The 17,172-nt window shown below is 48.5% G+C and overlaps 1 protein-coding gene and 1 long non-coding RNA gene across 2 annotated transcripts in view; one reads left to right on the top strand and one right to left on the bottom strand.

Moving 5' to 3' along the window:
- Nucleotides 1–556: 556 nt before the first annotated feature.
- Nucleotides 557–10,604, bottom strand: LOC129668313 (uncharacterized). Its single transcript, XR_008718893.1, has 2 exons — nt 5,558–10,604; nt 557–4,527 (listed from the first exon to the last, which is right to left on the bottom strand). It is a non-coding gene; the product is annotated as an uncharacterized LOC129668313 (long non-coding RNA).
- An 88-nt stretch (nt 10,605–10,692) lies between these two features.
- The window catches only part of Ctcfl (CCCTC-binding factor like), a 12,740-nt gene continuing 6,260 nt past the window's right edge, over nt 10,693–17,172 (top strand). Inside the window, exons 1-4 of the mRNA XM_055595921.1 lie at nt 10,693–12,063; nt 12,756–12,975; nt 15,091–15,261; nt 16,298–16,431. Coding sequence (XP_055451896.1) covers nt 11,506–12,063; nt 12,756–12,975; nt 15,091–15,261; nt 16,298–16,431 — 1,083 coding nt within the window. The 5' untranslated portion in view covers nt 10,693–11,505. The remainder of the gene's footprint in view (nt 12,064–12,755; nt 12,976–15,090; nt 15,262–16,297; nt 16,432–17,172) is intronic.

Here is a 17,172-nt window from a genome sequence, read left to right on the forward strand (position 1 = left end):
GGAAGGCAATGGACTGGGAACACAAGACATGGCGATCAGGTGTCCTTGGCCACGGGCTGAGGAAAGGTTGGTTCTAGGGACCTATGAGTGACATCTCTGAGAGAGGAAAAGGGCCAGAAGGTTGCAGTGGGAAAGAGGGGGACAAGACCCCTTAAGCTGCAGGCCAGGGCTGAGTGAGTTATACTTGGAGCGAGCGTAAAGTGACACAACAGGGTGGGAGGATTTGACATCCAGCCTCCTCACGGGCCAGATTTTCAAATCCAACGTGCAGAGAGTGGCTTCCTTCGCCACCAGCCTTGGCTGTGTCAAACAGTGAAAGCCCGCTGTCTTTGCACTCATGACATAGCCTAGGCTGGCAGCGAAGTTTGCCCCTCACAAAAAGTTTTAAAGATTTAATTTTTAAGTATGTGTATATGTCTGTGTCGGTATGTACATGTGTGAGCACAGATACTTGCTGAGTCCCAAAGACGGCGGGGGTCCCTGCTGCAGGAGTCACAGGTGGCTGTAAGTCATCCCCCATGGGCCCTAGAATCTTCTGGGAAAGCAGTACACACACTTTCTTTTTTTAATAAAAGTTTCCAAAGATTTATTTATTATTATTTATACAGTATTCTGCCTGCATCTGCAGGCAAGAAGAGAACACCAGATCTCACTATAGATGGTTATAAGCCACCATGTGGTTGCTGGGAATTGAACTCAGGAACTTTGGGAGAACAGCCAGTGCTCTTAACCTCTGAGCCATCTCTCCAGCCCACAGTATACACTCTTAACCACTGAGCCATGTCTTCCATCCAAAGAAGTTTCTAAAATGCTCCCCTGGCTTATATTCCTCCAGCGTTCTCCTGCCAAGCCCAAGCCTTTTCCTAAGGTCCATGCTTGCAGGAGCTAGACCTTGTTTCTTCTCCAACCTCCTACGGGCTCTGAGGTGGGAAGGAGGCAGGGGTGTGCATTCAGCACTCTCAGGTGGCCAAGCTGACATGGGAGGGTGATTTACAGGGTCCTTAAAGTAGTTTTAGAGGTCGATTCATAAAAAGAGACAGGTGCTTATCCAAGAAGAAACCCTCACAGTGTGTGTTTGTGTGTGTGTGTGTGTGTGTGTGTGTGTGTGTGTGTGTGTGTGTGTGTACTCACATACATACCAATGTCAGTCCTTGAGTACTGGAGAAAGATGGCCACAATCAGCTGTCTTAGGGCTTATTAAAATATTTCTTGTAGGAGGCTGGGGAGATGGTTCAGTCAATAAAATACTTGTCATGCAAGCAGGAGAATCTGAGTTCAAACCCACAGCCACATTTAAAGAGCCAGGTATGGCGGCATCCTTGTAAGCTCAGCACAAGGTAGGTAGACAAGCAAATCCCTAGAGCTCTGTGCTTCTCCTAGCCTACACTACTTCACAGCAGTGAGAGTCTTATTCTGGGAGTGTCCCTGAGGACGTCAGAGTTCTGATCTGCCCCTAACAACACAACCCACCACCTAGCGCTTGGAACTGAAATTGCCAGAGGCTGTCTTGCTGTTCCTGTCTCGACATTTGTGCTCTGCTGGGAGTGGGCAGTCAGTGGGACAATGACCTGGATCCCCCAAGTCAGGATTGATTAAGGTGATAGAAATCATGAAGGCCAACAGGTCGTACCAGAGTGCTGGCCTGGAGAGGGCTGGGTGGTGAGAACAGCACACACAGGGCTAGACCTGGACTTAGCTCTGCAGTCAGTCTAGGTAGAGGCCAGGTACCCAGCACACTATGTCCATCCCATATCCCCAGGGGGTAAACCAAGGCAGCAGACCCCAGCATCCCGCTGGCAGGCTCCAGAGCACTGCACACTGTTAATCATTAAAGTTGCCACAACACCCACTTGAGAAAAGCAACAACTTAATGAATGACTAAAGCACTTCCAAGTGTCACCACTCAGCTTCCTCCTGCTCTTCGGATTCTGGAACCTAGAACGGAAAAATGAGGGTCAGCGAACAAACATCCAGAGCACAGGTCGCCTGCAGGCTCACACCAGATCAGCTCCACCGGTCTCTCGCTCCGTTGGCAAGAACATTTGACCTTCTTTTAAGTTGTCACCAGTTTTAAACTGGGGTGACTTGACTTGTGCACCCAGAAACACCTGAAGCGCCCCTCTCCTGAGTCTACTGGACCCAAAACTGAGTGTTACCATGAACAAAACTCCACCGTCCTTCATCCAAAGACAGTGACTTGCCTGGTCCCTCCAGAGAAGCTACTTCAACACCTTTATCTTAGATTTAGAAGTACATCATTTAGCCACAGCGCAGGCTCCTTTGTGGTGTCACGTTTAACCAAGCAATGCAACTAAGGACTGAGGACACCCCACCATCCCCCATGCTGCAAGGGGAAGGGGATCAGACCAGAGGGGCCCAGGGGTTCTCTACCTGCATGAGTGGGGCTCTCTACAGACACCCTGGCTCTAGCCTTGAAATGACACCTCAGACAATGTCTGCCCCTGCAGAACCTGGGCCCCCAGTGGCTGTGTGGAGCAGAATGACTTTGGAGTAAGCGTCCTCGGGATTAAAATCAGAACGGTCTCCACCAGCGGCGGCATGGGCTAGGGTTCTAGTACTGGCACCCCAGGCCCTCGGGTCCAGACGAGACAGGTGGAGGCCTCCCATGTGAATCTGTGAAAGCAGCCAGTGTTCTCCTAAGACCTCAGCCGGGTCCCAGGAGGGTCAGAACCTCTCGCCCTTCACTGGGATTGAGGAAGAGAGTGAAGGTGGGCAGGGCAGTGTGACACAAGCTTTGCAGGACTGATCTGCATCCTGACTGCCAGAGATCTTGCACTCAAGTTCGTGTATACATACACACACCTCACACACTCCCCCGAGCCTGTGTGTCAGCCTTGTGTGTCGCACTTACAGGAGCCAACCAGAGCAGTGTGTTAGCTAACACACTGTACCAAGCTTCCTGTCTTCCCTTGCCCTGGCCCCTCTCTCCCCTTTTCTACACACACACACACACACACACACACACACACACACACACACACACTGAGAGAGAAAGAAATAAGCTGGTATGGCCCTCTTCCTCCTCTTCTGTTTTTTTTTTTTTGAGACAGGGTCTCATGTGGCCCAGACTGGCCTGGAACTTGCCATGTGCCAGAGAATAACCTTGAACTTCAGATCCTCCTGTCTCCACCTCCTGCATGCTGGGATCACAGGTGTGTACTATCACATCTGGCTTGCACCCTACTAGTGATGGGAGCCAGGGGCTTGTGCAAGCTAAGCAAGTACTTAACTAAGCCACATCTGAAAGCCCACCTGGGCAGTGTCAAAATCGGGACAATCATATTGCCAAGAAAAGTGCAGAGGGAAGCTGAACTGAGCCACTCTCTCCTTGGAAGGTGTGGCCAGGCTCAGCTGTCTTCTGGACCTTTCTTTTTTTCCCAACTTCTTGGCAAGCTCTGACAAGAGGAAGCCAGACAAAAGGCTGTTTGCTGTCCTGAGAGAATGTATGTCTCGCAACCCTTTATCCTCCTGAATGTGTCCTTCACAAGAGGTGAATTCTCTCTCCCCTCCCCCTTCCCAGACTGGGGCTTAGTATTCTCCTCTGCAACTGACTTTGGAACTCACGTCCATAAAAAGCCAAAGGTGCCTTCAGGAGCTAAGTGGTTAAGAACATTGGCTGCTCTTTCAGAGGACCTGGGTTCGATTCCCAGCATCCACACACACAGCTTCTCATAACTATCTATAACTCCACTTTCATGGAATCCTGTGCCCTCTTCTGGACTCTGTGGGCAGGCACACAATTAGTATACAGACATACATGCAGGCAAAACACCCACACATGTGGGAAAAAAAAAAGTGAAGGGTGCTTTCAGCAGCAGAGGTTGGCTAAGAATGTTCTGGCAGCTTCTCCCTGGGAACCAGATTTCACACTGTTTGATTAGAGTATACAGTCTTATAACTTTTACAAGTCTGGCAGTTAACGTTTTAAGGTGCATATTACATACAGATAATATAATACACTCCATTAAGAGTACAGAGAAGCCAGACCACCACGCAGTCCTCACAAATATGAAGCCTCCGAACCAGGAGAAGCCGGTGGAGCAGTTCACTGGTAGAGCACTTACCTACCAAGTGAAAAGTCCTAGACTTGATCCCTAGTGCTGAGGGGGTGGGGTGGGAAAAGCTACTCAGAACCAGATTTCGGACAGCTGCATTCCTGAGCTAGGTTTACACCTGTGATCTCAGCATAAGGGAGGCTGGGGCAGAAGGATTAGGTGTTAAAGGCCATCCTGGATGACAGAGCAAGCTCTTGTCTCAAATGAACCAAAACAAAACCAGAAAAGGTGATTGTTCCTGTCTCTTCTTGGGCGTGCTTTCTTGGCAAACATCTGAAGACTGTCTCCTGCACTTAGATACTCACCTGGCACAGGAGTGGCACACGTGTCACCCGGATGTTACTGCCAACAGAGTAGGAAAATTCCATCTTCTTGAGAAATGCCACTTGCTGTTCCTGAAGCACTGAGGCCGCCCACAACAGAATGGGGGGTTCTACTTTACTTCAGGGGCCTTTGAGAAGACAGGTGGTCAAAGATTTGCAGAAGGTAAAAAGGGCCAGCCTTGATGCTGGAGACCAGACTCTTCCATGTTGGAAGGAGAATCTGGAGCAGAGTCCTCCAGGGGACATCAGGCCTGAGGGCTTCGGGAGAAACAAGGGGCCGTGTGGAAGGGCTGACTATGTGGCAATCATGAAGCCCAAATGAAGAGAGGGTGGGCATCAGCTCTGAAGGCTACTAAGGGGCTCTGCCTGGAGCATGATGGAATGTGGAGGGGGTAGCATGGTGCTGGCCAGATCTGGGTGGGAGCTAAGAAGGTGGGGTTGGGGGCCCAGACTCTGGATGGATTGCTGAGGTAGGTCCATTTGCTGAATAGATGCTGTTGCAAGAAAAGGAGCATGTACAAAGATTTCCACTGAGTATAGGGGAAGCCCGGAAGATGGCAGGATTCAGGGTGAGGAGGGGAGGAAGAACTCTGCTTTGGGCAGGCTGTGCTTGCACCTTAGAGGAACATGAGCAAGCTGGGGGTTTGGAGCCCCAACAGAAGCCACCCATGCGGTGTTCGGAAATCACCAAGAAAAACACTGAGATCCCCAAGGGAGAGGCTGTGGAGGCCAATGCAAGGAGCAAACCATGGGCCCTGCCTAGGGTTGGGGGTAAAGGGGGAGGTTGGCAAGGAAAGCAGGAAGCAGGTTGGGAGACTGAGATAGCCCCAAGGAGAGAACTGGGGGCCTCGGGCATTCAGATGCAAGTTGCACAAGTATCTTTCTGCTCAGGCTGGAGAGCTCTGGGAACATACACGCACCTTCTGGACGTCTAGAGAATTGGTGAGGAGGGTCGCATCCTTCCTCCAGACTCTGGGGACAGTCCCTTCCTTTGCTTTTTGTAAAAAGTTTCTAGAGTCCTCTTTCCTTGCTTTCAGCCCATCCCCAACCTCCAAAGCCTGGTGCACATTCTGAGACTCTCTTTTTCCATTCCTTTGGTTCCATCTTCTGACCCTGATGTCCCACCCCACCCCATCCCCCAAGTCAAGATACTCTCACCTCAAAGTCCTTACAGCGCGCCTCATTCTTTCTTTGTACCAGTCAAAGGCGAATAGGGATTGCTTCAGCACCCCGGCATGATCCCCTTCAGCACCCCTATACTGAAACTTTCTATCAGGTGTGGGCTGGAAAACCCCTCTCAAGGCTGCTTATCAGCAGGGTCTATCAGGCTGAATGTAACAGAGCCTTCCTTCTCCAGCTGTCAACAGGATAACATGGAGGCTTCACCAGTGAAGTTCTGGAAAGTTCTGGAAACCAGAGACACTTTTATGTAACAGTTCCTCCTGTGCACCGCCTCTTCAACTCACGAACTTTCTGGTTTTGAGAATCTGTTGCTTTGTTTGTCCCCAAAGTCCCCATGAGTGTCCAAGTCCAAGGCAGTGCTGAGTTGCCCATGAAGTCAGTACATTCCCTCCATGTCCGTGTCAAAGTTCAAAGTATAATGGCAGGTATTAAAAACAATGCTTGCCTAACAGGCCACTGACACGTGCCAACGCAATCACTCCTGGGCAATTGGCTGAAATCAGAGTGACCCCAGGAACATTTTGGACAAAAGCTATTTTGTTTTGTTTTGTTTGGTACAAATTATCTTCTACACTTAGAAGGATCAAATTTTCCATGGAAGTATAGATTAAGTAATAATCTTCACACCCATTGCTAATTCAGCTTCAGAGTAACAAGAAATAGATACAGAAGTGATTAACCATGCAGGAGAAAACTGGGGAGTTTGATCTCCAGCCCCGATGTGACAAAATAACAGGCAATGTGCCAACTCTTTCTGTAGACACTAGCAGGTGATGAAAGCCGCACACACAGTCTGGGCAGTTCTGTGAGAGCCCCAGCCCACACAGCTGCCTCCTTAGGTGTTTAATTCTTTCCAGCTTTTACATAGCCTAAGTCCATCTTGGGAAATGGTACCCACAGGTCCAAGTTGGAAGCACTGGATGCCAGAGCTCCCCTCATAAAAGCCTTCTGGGTACCCACTTTCCAACGATAAAGTCCCTTAAAGCATACCCCAGGGTCACTACCAATGCCAAAGGAACAGCTGTTGGACGAAGTCAAAAGCACTGGAAGGTTTCACCACTATATGGTAATAAGAACATACCCACCATGACAGCCTGTAAACTTGTAAGATATGCAGATTATATGCAAATCATATGCACCCTTCATATGGGTTAGCAAGGTGGCAAGAAGGAATCACAAAAAGCTAGAGGACTATCTCTAGGGCCGGTCTTCTCCAGCAACAGCTGCCAGGGCCAGTCAGGTGAAGGTGCAAGAGATTCCTGCCCACCTAGAGCTTTCTACTCACCCCACACAGCATAGATAGGGAGCATACACGCATGCATACACATGGCTATCACATGCAAATATATTTTTCTATAACACATGCAAATACGCACTTGAATTTTCACCAGCAGGTATACATTTGCATATCATGTGCAGCTGTGTTTGCATGCGTATATTTTTTCTTATCTTAATTACAATGTATATTAAAATGAGCGTGTTAAATTAAATATAATGTTTAGGGACATTAAACATACTTTTATATAATATTCTTAGCATCAAGAAACAAGTAAACATTACCTAGTATTTAAGACAAAGATGCTGTGGGGTGTCTAAAGGGAGGTAGAGGCAGGAGGATTTCTGTGAGTCTGAGGCTAGCCTGGTCTACAGAGCAAGTTCCAGGACAGCCAGGGCTTTATGGGGGTGTGAGTACAAACTGAGGTCACACCTCACTGTGCTAAAGTTCCTGAGTTCTCAGGCCCACCAGCAGAAAACCAGCACAGCTTTTAGAGGTGCCCCCTTCCAAATACCGTCTCCAGGACTACAAGCAAAATCAGAACAGGGAGGGCTTGTCCCACCTCCATCTTTGGAGCCTCTCTTCAGCTCCTTATTCCCAGTTCAGTGTTGTGGATGTAAAGATGTTTTTGTTTGGATCCCAGGTGTGGGATGTGGGACTGATTCAGATAGCTCACAGCAGCAGACAGTTTGCCTCATGCAGGCTCAGAGAGGAGCTCCTTGCAGGCTCAGAGGGGAGCTCCTTGCCAGCTGCAAGTAGTTTAAATCTGAGGACCCTGGAGAGAGAATAAATGCCAGAGCCCAGAGAGTGTGGTGCAGGTAGAAAGAGCAAGGCTGTTCCTGCTTCCCCCTTGCTGCTCCTGGTTGCTGTTGTCAAACAAGAAGTTTTAGATCTCCTAAAACAAGGACTGGACTGGCTCCAAGGAACCCAACAACCCTAACCAGCAGGAAGCAGCTAAGAAAGAAAATTACACCCCCTCTCTCACTAACCCTTTCTCTCTCCGACTTGGTGGTGAGGTGTTGGAAGGCATCGGGGTGGAGTAGGGAGAAAAAGATATAATAAATGTAAATGAAAGTTTTTTTCCCCAAAAGTATGCTAACAATTCAGCTTTCTCCTTTTATGAAACTCCCACTCTGCTCCTCTCGTTCTACCTCATTTCCCTTCCCATATCCCTCCTCTCACTGGCCTATGTCTCATTCATATATCTGTATCTATCTCTACCTATATCTGCACTTGAGCTTGAGTACACTGGCACAAACCAGTAATTTCAGCACTCAAGAAGTAGAGACAGGAGGCTCACCGGTTCAAGGTCATCCTCAGGCACATGGCCATCTTGGGTTACATGAAACCTTATCTCAAAAGAGAGAGCAGGATGGAGAAATGGCTCATAGACTATGAACACTTTTTTGATATTGCAGAGGATCCAGGTTCAGTTTTCAGCACCCACATGGCATCTCACAAGCATCCCTAATTCCAGTTCCAGGGATTCTGAAGACCCTCTCTGGTCTCCCCAGGCACTAGACATACACAGGCGCACATATATACATGCAGACAAAATGCATACACAAAATAAAATGAATATTTTTTAAGGAATAAAAAAGCAAGAAGAAAAAACAAAGGTGAAGAAAAAAAAAACCAATTTTCTCTTTTCCTCATATAGGTTCCAGGGATCAAACTTCTGTAAGAAGGCTTGGTGACAAGCCCTTTACCTGCTGGGCCATTTTTCTGCCCCCTGGAGCCATTTAGAAGAATGGAAAGCAAGCTAGGCCAGGAGGTAAACGATTGTAATCCTAGCACAGGGAACTGAGGCAGGAAGATAGAGAAATTCAGAGCTAGCCTAGTCTACACAGCAAGAACTCTGTGAAAAAAACAAACAAATGCAACAGCCTCTGGCATATCTCAGTGGTGGAGCACTTGTTTAGCATGAACCTGGAGTCCACTCCTCAAAAATGTAAGTTTTCTGAATGTGGCAGGACACCCCTATAATCCCAGAACCAGGGGGACTGAAGTAGGATTGAGCACCTTAGGCCAGCCTGGGCTACATGAGACTCTCTCAAAACAACAAGCAGACAAAGAGAAAATCCTGAGTGAACCACAGAAAGGGTTAGGCTGCCTCAGGTTCTTCCCACCACTTGGAGACCCTGACTCAAAATAAATAATTAATGAAAAACAATAATGAAAAAATAGTTCAGCTGGGCTATAGTCGAGAGAGAGAGTTGCAGTGGAGTTTTTAATTTTTTTTTAAATTTCAATATCAATCTATAATGTATATCCTAAGGAAATCCTCTAGCTGCAAAATTACCCATGAAGACCCTGAACAAGTGCATACTCTTCAAGCAGAAAAAGTCATCTAAGTGATTCTTTTAAAAAGTTCTTATAGCACTCTTCACTAGGCTCTCCAAATATTTATCTTCCCAGCTCAAGTTCCAGCATTCACACGCACACACACGCACGAGAGAGAGAGAGAGAGAGAGAGAGAGAGAGACTCATAACACACACAAACACACCACACACACAGACACACTCCCCCCACACAAATCTCAGATGTGAGGAGAAAGCCCACAAATCTAACTCATGAATGGTATGAGAATTTCTGTTAAAATTGTCTTGAGCACTATTAGAATTTAAAAAAAAAAATCTTTGCGTATATAACATATGCAAAAGAGACAAACAGCTCTGAGGAAGTGCCGGGGGAACAGGTTGAGAGAGAAAGCATCCGTGTAGACGTGGAAAAACTCCTTGGCTGCAGATACGAGGGCGGTCCACACCCAGGTGTGTTAGGGAGTGTGCTTGAATCAAGACTATGAAAACGGGGTAGGTCACTTTTTTTTTTAAGCCTGTTCCTCAAACTGTGTGCTCTCCTTTGAGACTTACCCCAACATACAAATGTATTTTATTCACAACCAACAAACTAGATTACAGTTTTGAAATGTGCTAAATGTTGAGAGCCATACCTTTACAGCGGCAAAACAAAACACCTAGCTGTGGAAATGCAAGAAAAAAAAAAAAAAAAAAAAAAAAAAACTCCGAGGATTGTGAGGGGTTCTGAGGGAAGGTCCTGTTGACCTTGGGGTTTGCACTGCAAACCATCACCCCCCAATTTCCGTTCTCTTTTCCATCCACTCACTTCATCACCCACCTGCCCACAAAGAATGCTTCTGTTGAGAACATTATCAAGTGGAAAGACCTGAACGGGACCTATGGTCCCACGCATGTGCCTCCTGCCTTCCATCTCTGAGCGTCTGCCCTGGCTCCACCCGTCCGATGGCACCTGGAGCTGCTTGAGTAAAGGCTGCAGGTGGGTTGAAGATGAACACAAGGTCGAAGACGACACATTTGAGGCCCGCTGATTTTTTTTTTTTAAGATATGTTTTACAACTTTCCAATATTCCAAAATTTCAATGGAATTTCCTTGTCTCCATCCATCTCCCTCTGGCCTCCCTAGTTCCTCTGTCTCCCCTCACAGCGCCTGTATCACTCCTGTGCCCACGAGGTTTATGGCTCTCCAACTTACATCGCAAGATTCCTTCGGAACCCCATTCCGCCACCCAGCACCCCCTAAACACAGGCCTCCTCACCTCTTGCAGGATTTTGCTCTGAAGCACTGACCTTGTCGGTACTCCCATAGTCTCCAGGTCGGCTTCCCTCCACCTCCTCCTTTGTTACTTTAGTGTCCCCTCTAGACCTCTCCTTGACCTTCCTGCCCATCATCTACCACTATGCCTCCAGCGCCCCCTTCAGGACCACTCCTCCCTGTCCGTCATCCCCACCCCCCCACCCCTCTCCTCAGCCCCCGACTCCATCTTTTCCTACCTGTCCATCATCCATCCCCAAGGACTCCAGCACACCCCGCCCCAAGTCTCCCATCTTTTTTTTTTTTTTCTCTGTCCATCATCCCTCAGGACTCCAGCGCCCTCCTCAGGACTCCATCTTTTTTCTCTCTGTCCCTCAACCCCACCCAGGACTCCAGCGCCCCCTGGGGGTCCAGGGCGGCCTTTCTCCCATCTCCTCCGCTTGGCTCCACCTCTTCCCGCCCGTGCCTGCACACGGCTCTCCTAGCGGAGGTGGTGGCCTCAGCTGCAGAACAAAGAGCCACTTAGCACGAGGTGGCAAGTTGGCGGCCACTCAGTCGACGGCCTAGGTCCTGCCCCCGTGGTGAGAACCTGAGGTGCCTTAGCCTCCTGGGGAGCACAAGGGGGAGTGGGCATAGCTGTGGGGTGAGGCTGGGCGGGGCGGAACGGGCGGGGCGCGAACGTGGAGGCGGGCAGGGAGCCGTGTGCACATGGCCGCCAAGAGCCACGAGGCCAAAGGAGACATTGCCCTGTCCTGAAGACCTTGGGTGTCCTACGGGCTTGATGGGGGTGAGCCTGTGGGGAACCGTGCGCGGGTCCCCCATTTTGCTCAGCCCTGACCATGCCAGAGCAGATCATCCCCGAGCTGGGACTTAGAATGTTGGGTTATAACCTAAGTCCCGCTGGAGACTTTTGCAGCGGTTGGGGATGAGATGGAGACATAGTCTCACTATGGAACCCAAACTGGCCTGGAATGTTGGGCCCCCCTTTTTTTCACCTCGATCAAGGTCCTCAGGCGTCAGCCGTTCTGCACCCCGTAAAGATTGCATGCTCTCTTTCCGTCAGGGCACGTCACCATGGCTGCCGCTGAGGTCCCTAACCCTTCTGAGCACTTCACCCAAATCAAAGAGCAGAAGTTCAAGCCTGGAGACCTAGAGGAAGAAAAAGAGGAAGGTGGGCTACAAGGGGTGGAAGCCCAGGAGGGTGCTGTCACGGTGGAGGCCGAAAGCAGCTGCCAGTTTCTGGATGCCGGGCCCCAGAAAGAGCATTCCGAGCTGCCTCTGTGGGTGCCGGCCGAGAGCGACAGGCGGATCCTGACCCTGCAGACCTTGCGCCTGGTGTCTCAGGATGTGCACCTGCAGGGGCTAGGGTGGCTGAGCGTGCCGCACTCTGAGGAGCTTCCAGTGATAATACCGCAGGCCGAAGGCACGCTGCAGTTGCCGTCCCTGCTGTGGCTGGACCAGGAGCCCCAGCTCAGCCTTCAGCACTGCGTGACCGTCAGCATCCCGGAGGAGCTCTACCCACCTGAGGAGCTGGAGCTGATGCGTTTTCACCTGCTGCGGGAGAATGTGCCGGTGGCCGAGGACGACCAAGAGTTAAAGCCAGACTTGGGCGAAAGCCCAGTCCTGATGAAGGTATGGTTCAGTCTTACACACCAAAGCCTTGTGGGAGAGAGAAAAGTAAAATTTTTCTTAGATTGAGGCTTTGTGCGATCTTATGTATAAACAAAATATTTTGAAGTTGGAAAATAAAATACAGTAAAATAATGAGAGACTCGATATATCTGGCCATCAATATAGATATATCTTACCACAGATGAAGCACACAAATGTATGTGTGAAGAGTTTTAAAAGTCACAGGAAACAATGTTATTAATATAAGGTACATTGTATTTTTTTTAATATTATGACCTGGATATGTAGCTTAGTTCATTTGGTGCTTGCCTGGCATGCATGAAGCCTGGGTTTAATCCCCAGTACCTTATAAACCTGACTTGGTGGCACACCACGGTGATTCTGGCATTCAGGAGGTGGAGACAGGAGGATTCGAAGTTCAGGTTCACCCTCCGGTACATAGTGAGTTTAAGGCTGGCTTGACTTCCTGAGACCCTGCCCCCCAAAAAAACAAACAAACAAAATGACATAGATGGAGTCACCACAGAATCCCTGGCGCTAGATTAACCATGGCTTAATAGCAAGCGTTCAATGGCCATGAGCAGTCTTATGTGCTTGCTTTTCCTTCAGTGTTCTGCAGTTTGCCAGCATGAAGAATTTTATCAGATTGTAATTAGCCATGTTGCCTCTAATTGCTCATTTTTACTTATCAGTTTGAAGATGAACAGGACCAACTGTTGCCAGAGGGAGGACCAGATAAGAAAGGAGAGGAGAGATTCCTCTTTGTGGAAATGAAACCAAAAGATGAAGGGAAAGACGAAATGGTCGTGACCATTTCCCACCTAAGTGTAGAAGAACAGCAAGATCAGCCAGAGACAAAGCAGACAAGTGTGCCAAAAGCTAATGCCACAAAACCTCGAAGGAAGACCAAGGGTAGGCTGGTCAGCTCGCACGATGCGCGGGGAAGCCCCTGTCCCCCTTGTGGGAAGGTGGCAATTATTGAAGTTTGAAGTGTTGAATTTTTATTAAATTTTTATTTTCATATTAATTACAGTTTATTTACTTTGTATCCCAGCTGTAGCCCCCTCCCTCATTTCCTCCCAATCCCACCCCACCCCCATCTCCTCCCTGCCCCTCTCTAAGTCCACTGATAGAGGAGGTCTTCCTCCCTTTCTATCTGACCCTAGCTTATCAGGGCTCACCAGGACTAGCTGCAATGGCCTCCTTTGTGGCCTAGCTAGGCTGTTCCTCCCACAGGGGATGGGGAGGTCAAAGAGCCAGCCATTGAGTTCATAACAGAGACAGTCCCTGTTCCCCTTACTAGGGAACCCACTTGGATACTGAGCTGCCATGGGCTAGGAAGTGTTGACTTTTAAATGTTTCTTTCAGAACATCAGGAAATGGAAGAAACTTTAAACTGGTGTTCTATATTGGAAATCAAATGGTTTTGGTTTTTTTGGGTTTTTTTTTTTGTTTGTTTGTTTGTTTGTTTGTTTCATTTTGCACACAGACGTTTTAAAAGCTGTGTTTAAATGTTCCAAAAAACATTGTGCACGTAAATTGCAGGCTGGCCCTGGGCTCTGTTTTCTGGCTTGAAGTTCCTTGGGAATGTTGTGGGGGCGGGGGGGTGGTCCAGGTAGTTAGAGAGCAGGGCATCGAGCACTGTGGAAGAGCAAGCACTAGGGAATGGGAGCAGGGGCCCTTCCAGCAGAAGGCTAAAGGCCAGGAAAGAGGACCAAGCAAAGTTGGGGGCCAGGAGAATGACGCCAGGCTAGAAGCTGGGGTGGAGGGTCAAGACAGCAGAAGGAGTGGCCTTCATGTCGACATCCATGGCTCTGTCAGAGGATCTCAGTGATGGCACTCAGGCAGGGGCCCCATTATAATACTGTAACAGACAGCAGCCCACAGCAAGAATTTGACTCTCAGAGTGATTTAATGGGCTGCTATTTCAAAGTAATTTCTCACTTATTTAAATCAAGACATTTTATCCCATTATCTCAATTTCTAGTTGACTTTTTAAAAGTTCTGTCTGACTGGCATGTGGCTCAGCAGTTTCTCAGCATGGATGAGACTTTGAGTTCCTTCCCAAGTCTGGCAAGAATAAAAAACAAAAAAACAAACAAAAGAAACCCACTAAAAAAGCCATTCCATGACAGCACAAAGTATCTTTGCCTCCTGTTGCCCATGGCCAGGGTAGGGAAGGCGGTACGGTGACTCAGTTTACAAAGGGACCAGCCACCCTGCCAACACTTCAGTTCCCTTGCATGTGGCCAGGGTCATTCCTGTAGGTTTCTGCCTCTGGAGGTGGAGGTTCAGCTCTTTGCCTTATGGTAAATTCCCATACAGTCATGAGACTAGAGCCCCAAATTTATCTTCTAGCTTATTTCCTAGTTTTTAATATATTTGTAATCCTACCTAATCATCACCACTCTAATTTCAAAGCATTTTTATCACCCAATCTATCTCTGTCACTTTATTACCTTTCATCCCTGGCCTCCAGGCCCTGGAAGCCACCAATATACTTTTTTTTTTGGTCTGGACATATGGAATAGTATATCCATAATAATGCTTACAAACCATGTGCCCTCTGGGTCTTTATTCTTTCAGTTAGTTACTTTCAGAGTTCATCCATAATGCAGCATATTTAACATTTTCTTTTTAGCACCTAAAATTGATTTATGTTTAATTTATGTATATGTATGCATGTATTTATTGGGTACCACCTGTGTGCAGTGCTGACAGAGGCCAGAAGGGGGCACCATATCCTCTGGACCTGGAGTCACAGGTGTTTGTGAGTCCCATTCTTCTCCATTCTGCACAACAGGGAAGATGGATGAGGGACTTAGACAGCCCTGTTGTGGAAAACAGAAGCTGTGCATTTCCTAACAAGATGCTCTTCATCGAGAATGGGGTGTCCTGAGCTTCTGAGACATCTCATTGTCCTGAACAGCATGAGGCTAAAGAAGTCACATCGGCCTTTACCGGAACTGCTGAAACTGCTCAAGGATGATCTTTCCAGATGCGTCAGGGTGTGTCCTCTCCCTACAGGGCCCCCCCGAATCTTCCAGTGCTACACCTGCCCTTTCACTTCTTCCAAATTCTCGAGTTTCACTCATCACGTAAAAATCCACAGTGATGAGAGGCCTCACCTGTGCCACCTGTGCCTGAAGGCTTTCCGCACCGTCACCCTCCTCCGGAACCACATCAACACCCACACAGGTGAGGCACCCGGGCGGCCTTCCTTCTCAGCAAGCTGCAGGGGAAAGCCAGCGAGTTCTCTCTCTACCCGGGGCTTTGCCGTCTGCCATCTTTGTTACTAATGGTCAACCTTCGTCTAAATAGAAGATGCCAGAAGCCAAGGGTGGGGCTCAGTAGTACGGCACTTGCCTAGCACACGCAGGATTCTGGGCTCCATCCCCGGCACTGCACAAATACAGGAAAATTGCAAAAGAAGCAACTCAAACATTTAAGTAATTTTCCTTTCAGTATGTAGTTTAAACAGTTTTTGTCGGTCTTCTCTTACCATCTGCTAACGTCTCCTTTCATGTGCACGGAGAACTAACCAAGGGGTCTCAAGCATACTAGGCAAGTGCTCCACCACTGGGCTAGCCCCAGCCTTTTTCTTTTTCTTTTGAGAGGTCTAAGTTGCCCAGGCTAGCCTGGAACGAACTTACGATGCTTCGGTCTCAGCCCCCTGAGCAGAAAGGATGATGGGCCTGGACTACCAGACCCAGCTCATTGATCTGTCAATTTCCTGTTGCTGTTGATTCTGGTTTTTAATGTCAATTTATTAATTAAACTTTATTAGAAGCATCCAGGAGAATTTGGACCTTGCCCTCCAATGAGAAGGGGATTTCATTGTGCATTCATTTATGTTTCGTTTTTCGTCTTTTTTTTTTTTTATGTTTTGTTTTTGTTTTGGAAACAGGGTATTACTTGCAGCTTAGGCTGGTCTCTGACCACCAATCCTCCTGCCGCAGCCTTCTGAGTCCTGGGGTTACAAGCCTGCCACACCATTCCCAGCTTCGTTTTGTCTCCCCCCCCACACCTACTCCCACCCTCCAACGCCTTCTTGAATTTCAGCTAAAAGCACTGACTGTTACCCTGAACGCTGTCTTGTACATTGTGATATTTATAGTTCAAAGAACTTCTTAATTGCTGAAGCCTTCCAGACTGCCATTTCAAAGCCAGAAAGTCACTGGAAGTTTTTGCAGTTGGGTCTTGTTTGAAAAGTGTAAACCACGTGCTTTTTCAGGAACCAGGCCCTACAAGTGCGGGGACTGCGACATGGCATTTGTCACCAGTGGAGAACTGGCCAGGCACAGGCGTTACAAACACACCCATGAGAAGCCCTTCAAGTGCTCCGTGTGCAAGTACGCCAGTGTTGAGGTGAGGTTCCCCCCCCCCCCCCGCCCCGCAGTCAGCCCCGGGCAATTGTGAGGTGTCGCCACCCTGAGGGACGCCATTTGACAGGAGTGCTTGGGACAGAACCTGGGTCTTCTGCAAGGGCTATGCATGTTCCTAACTGCTGAACCATCTCTTTGCCCACACCCCCCACAACAATATTTAAAAGTGCGTAGATTGTAGAGATTAGCTATGGTTAAGAAATAACGCTGGGGCTGGAGAGGGTCAGCAGTTATGAGCACTGGCTGCTCTTGCAGAGGACCTAGGTTTGGCTCCCAGCACCCACATAGTAGCTTCCAACCGTCTGTAACTCCAGCTCCAAGGGATGCCCTCTTCAGCCTCTGGACACCAGTCGTGTGCGTAGGGCACAGACATATAAGTAAGCAAGACACTTACATGCACAACATTAAAATTTAAAAACTAAAGAGAGAGAGAGAGAGAGCCCTCAGACTTGCTAAAAAGCCCTTTCCAGTGTTTTACGTCACAGTTGGGGCCACAAATCAGAATGTCTCCCCTATCAGAGAGCTTGGGGATTTGGCCTGAGACATTTGAGCTTTGCCCCGACCCCACCTGGACAGACAGAGCTCCTGGCTTGAAGATGTAACCCTGTCCACACGTGCTGGACCACCAGCCACTTCAGTGGGATTTAGCTGCACGCTCTGCTCGTGGCCACTAGGTGGTGTGTGTGTGTGTGTGTGTGTGTGTGTGTGTGTGTGTGTGTGTGTG

The sequence above is a fragment of the Psammomys obesus genome, unplaced genomic scaffold (assembly GCF_907164565.1).
Source record: "Psammomys obesus unplaced genomic scaffold, mPsaObe1.curated_primary_1811, whole genome shotgun sequence".
NCBI classification, from domain to species: Eukaryota; Metazoa; Chordata; class Mammalia; order Rodentia; family Muridae; genus Psammomys; species Psammomys obesus.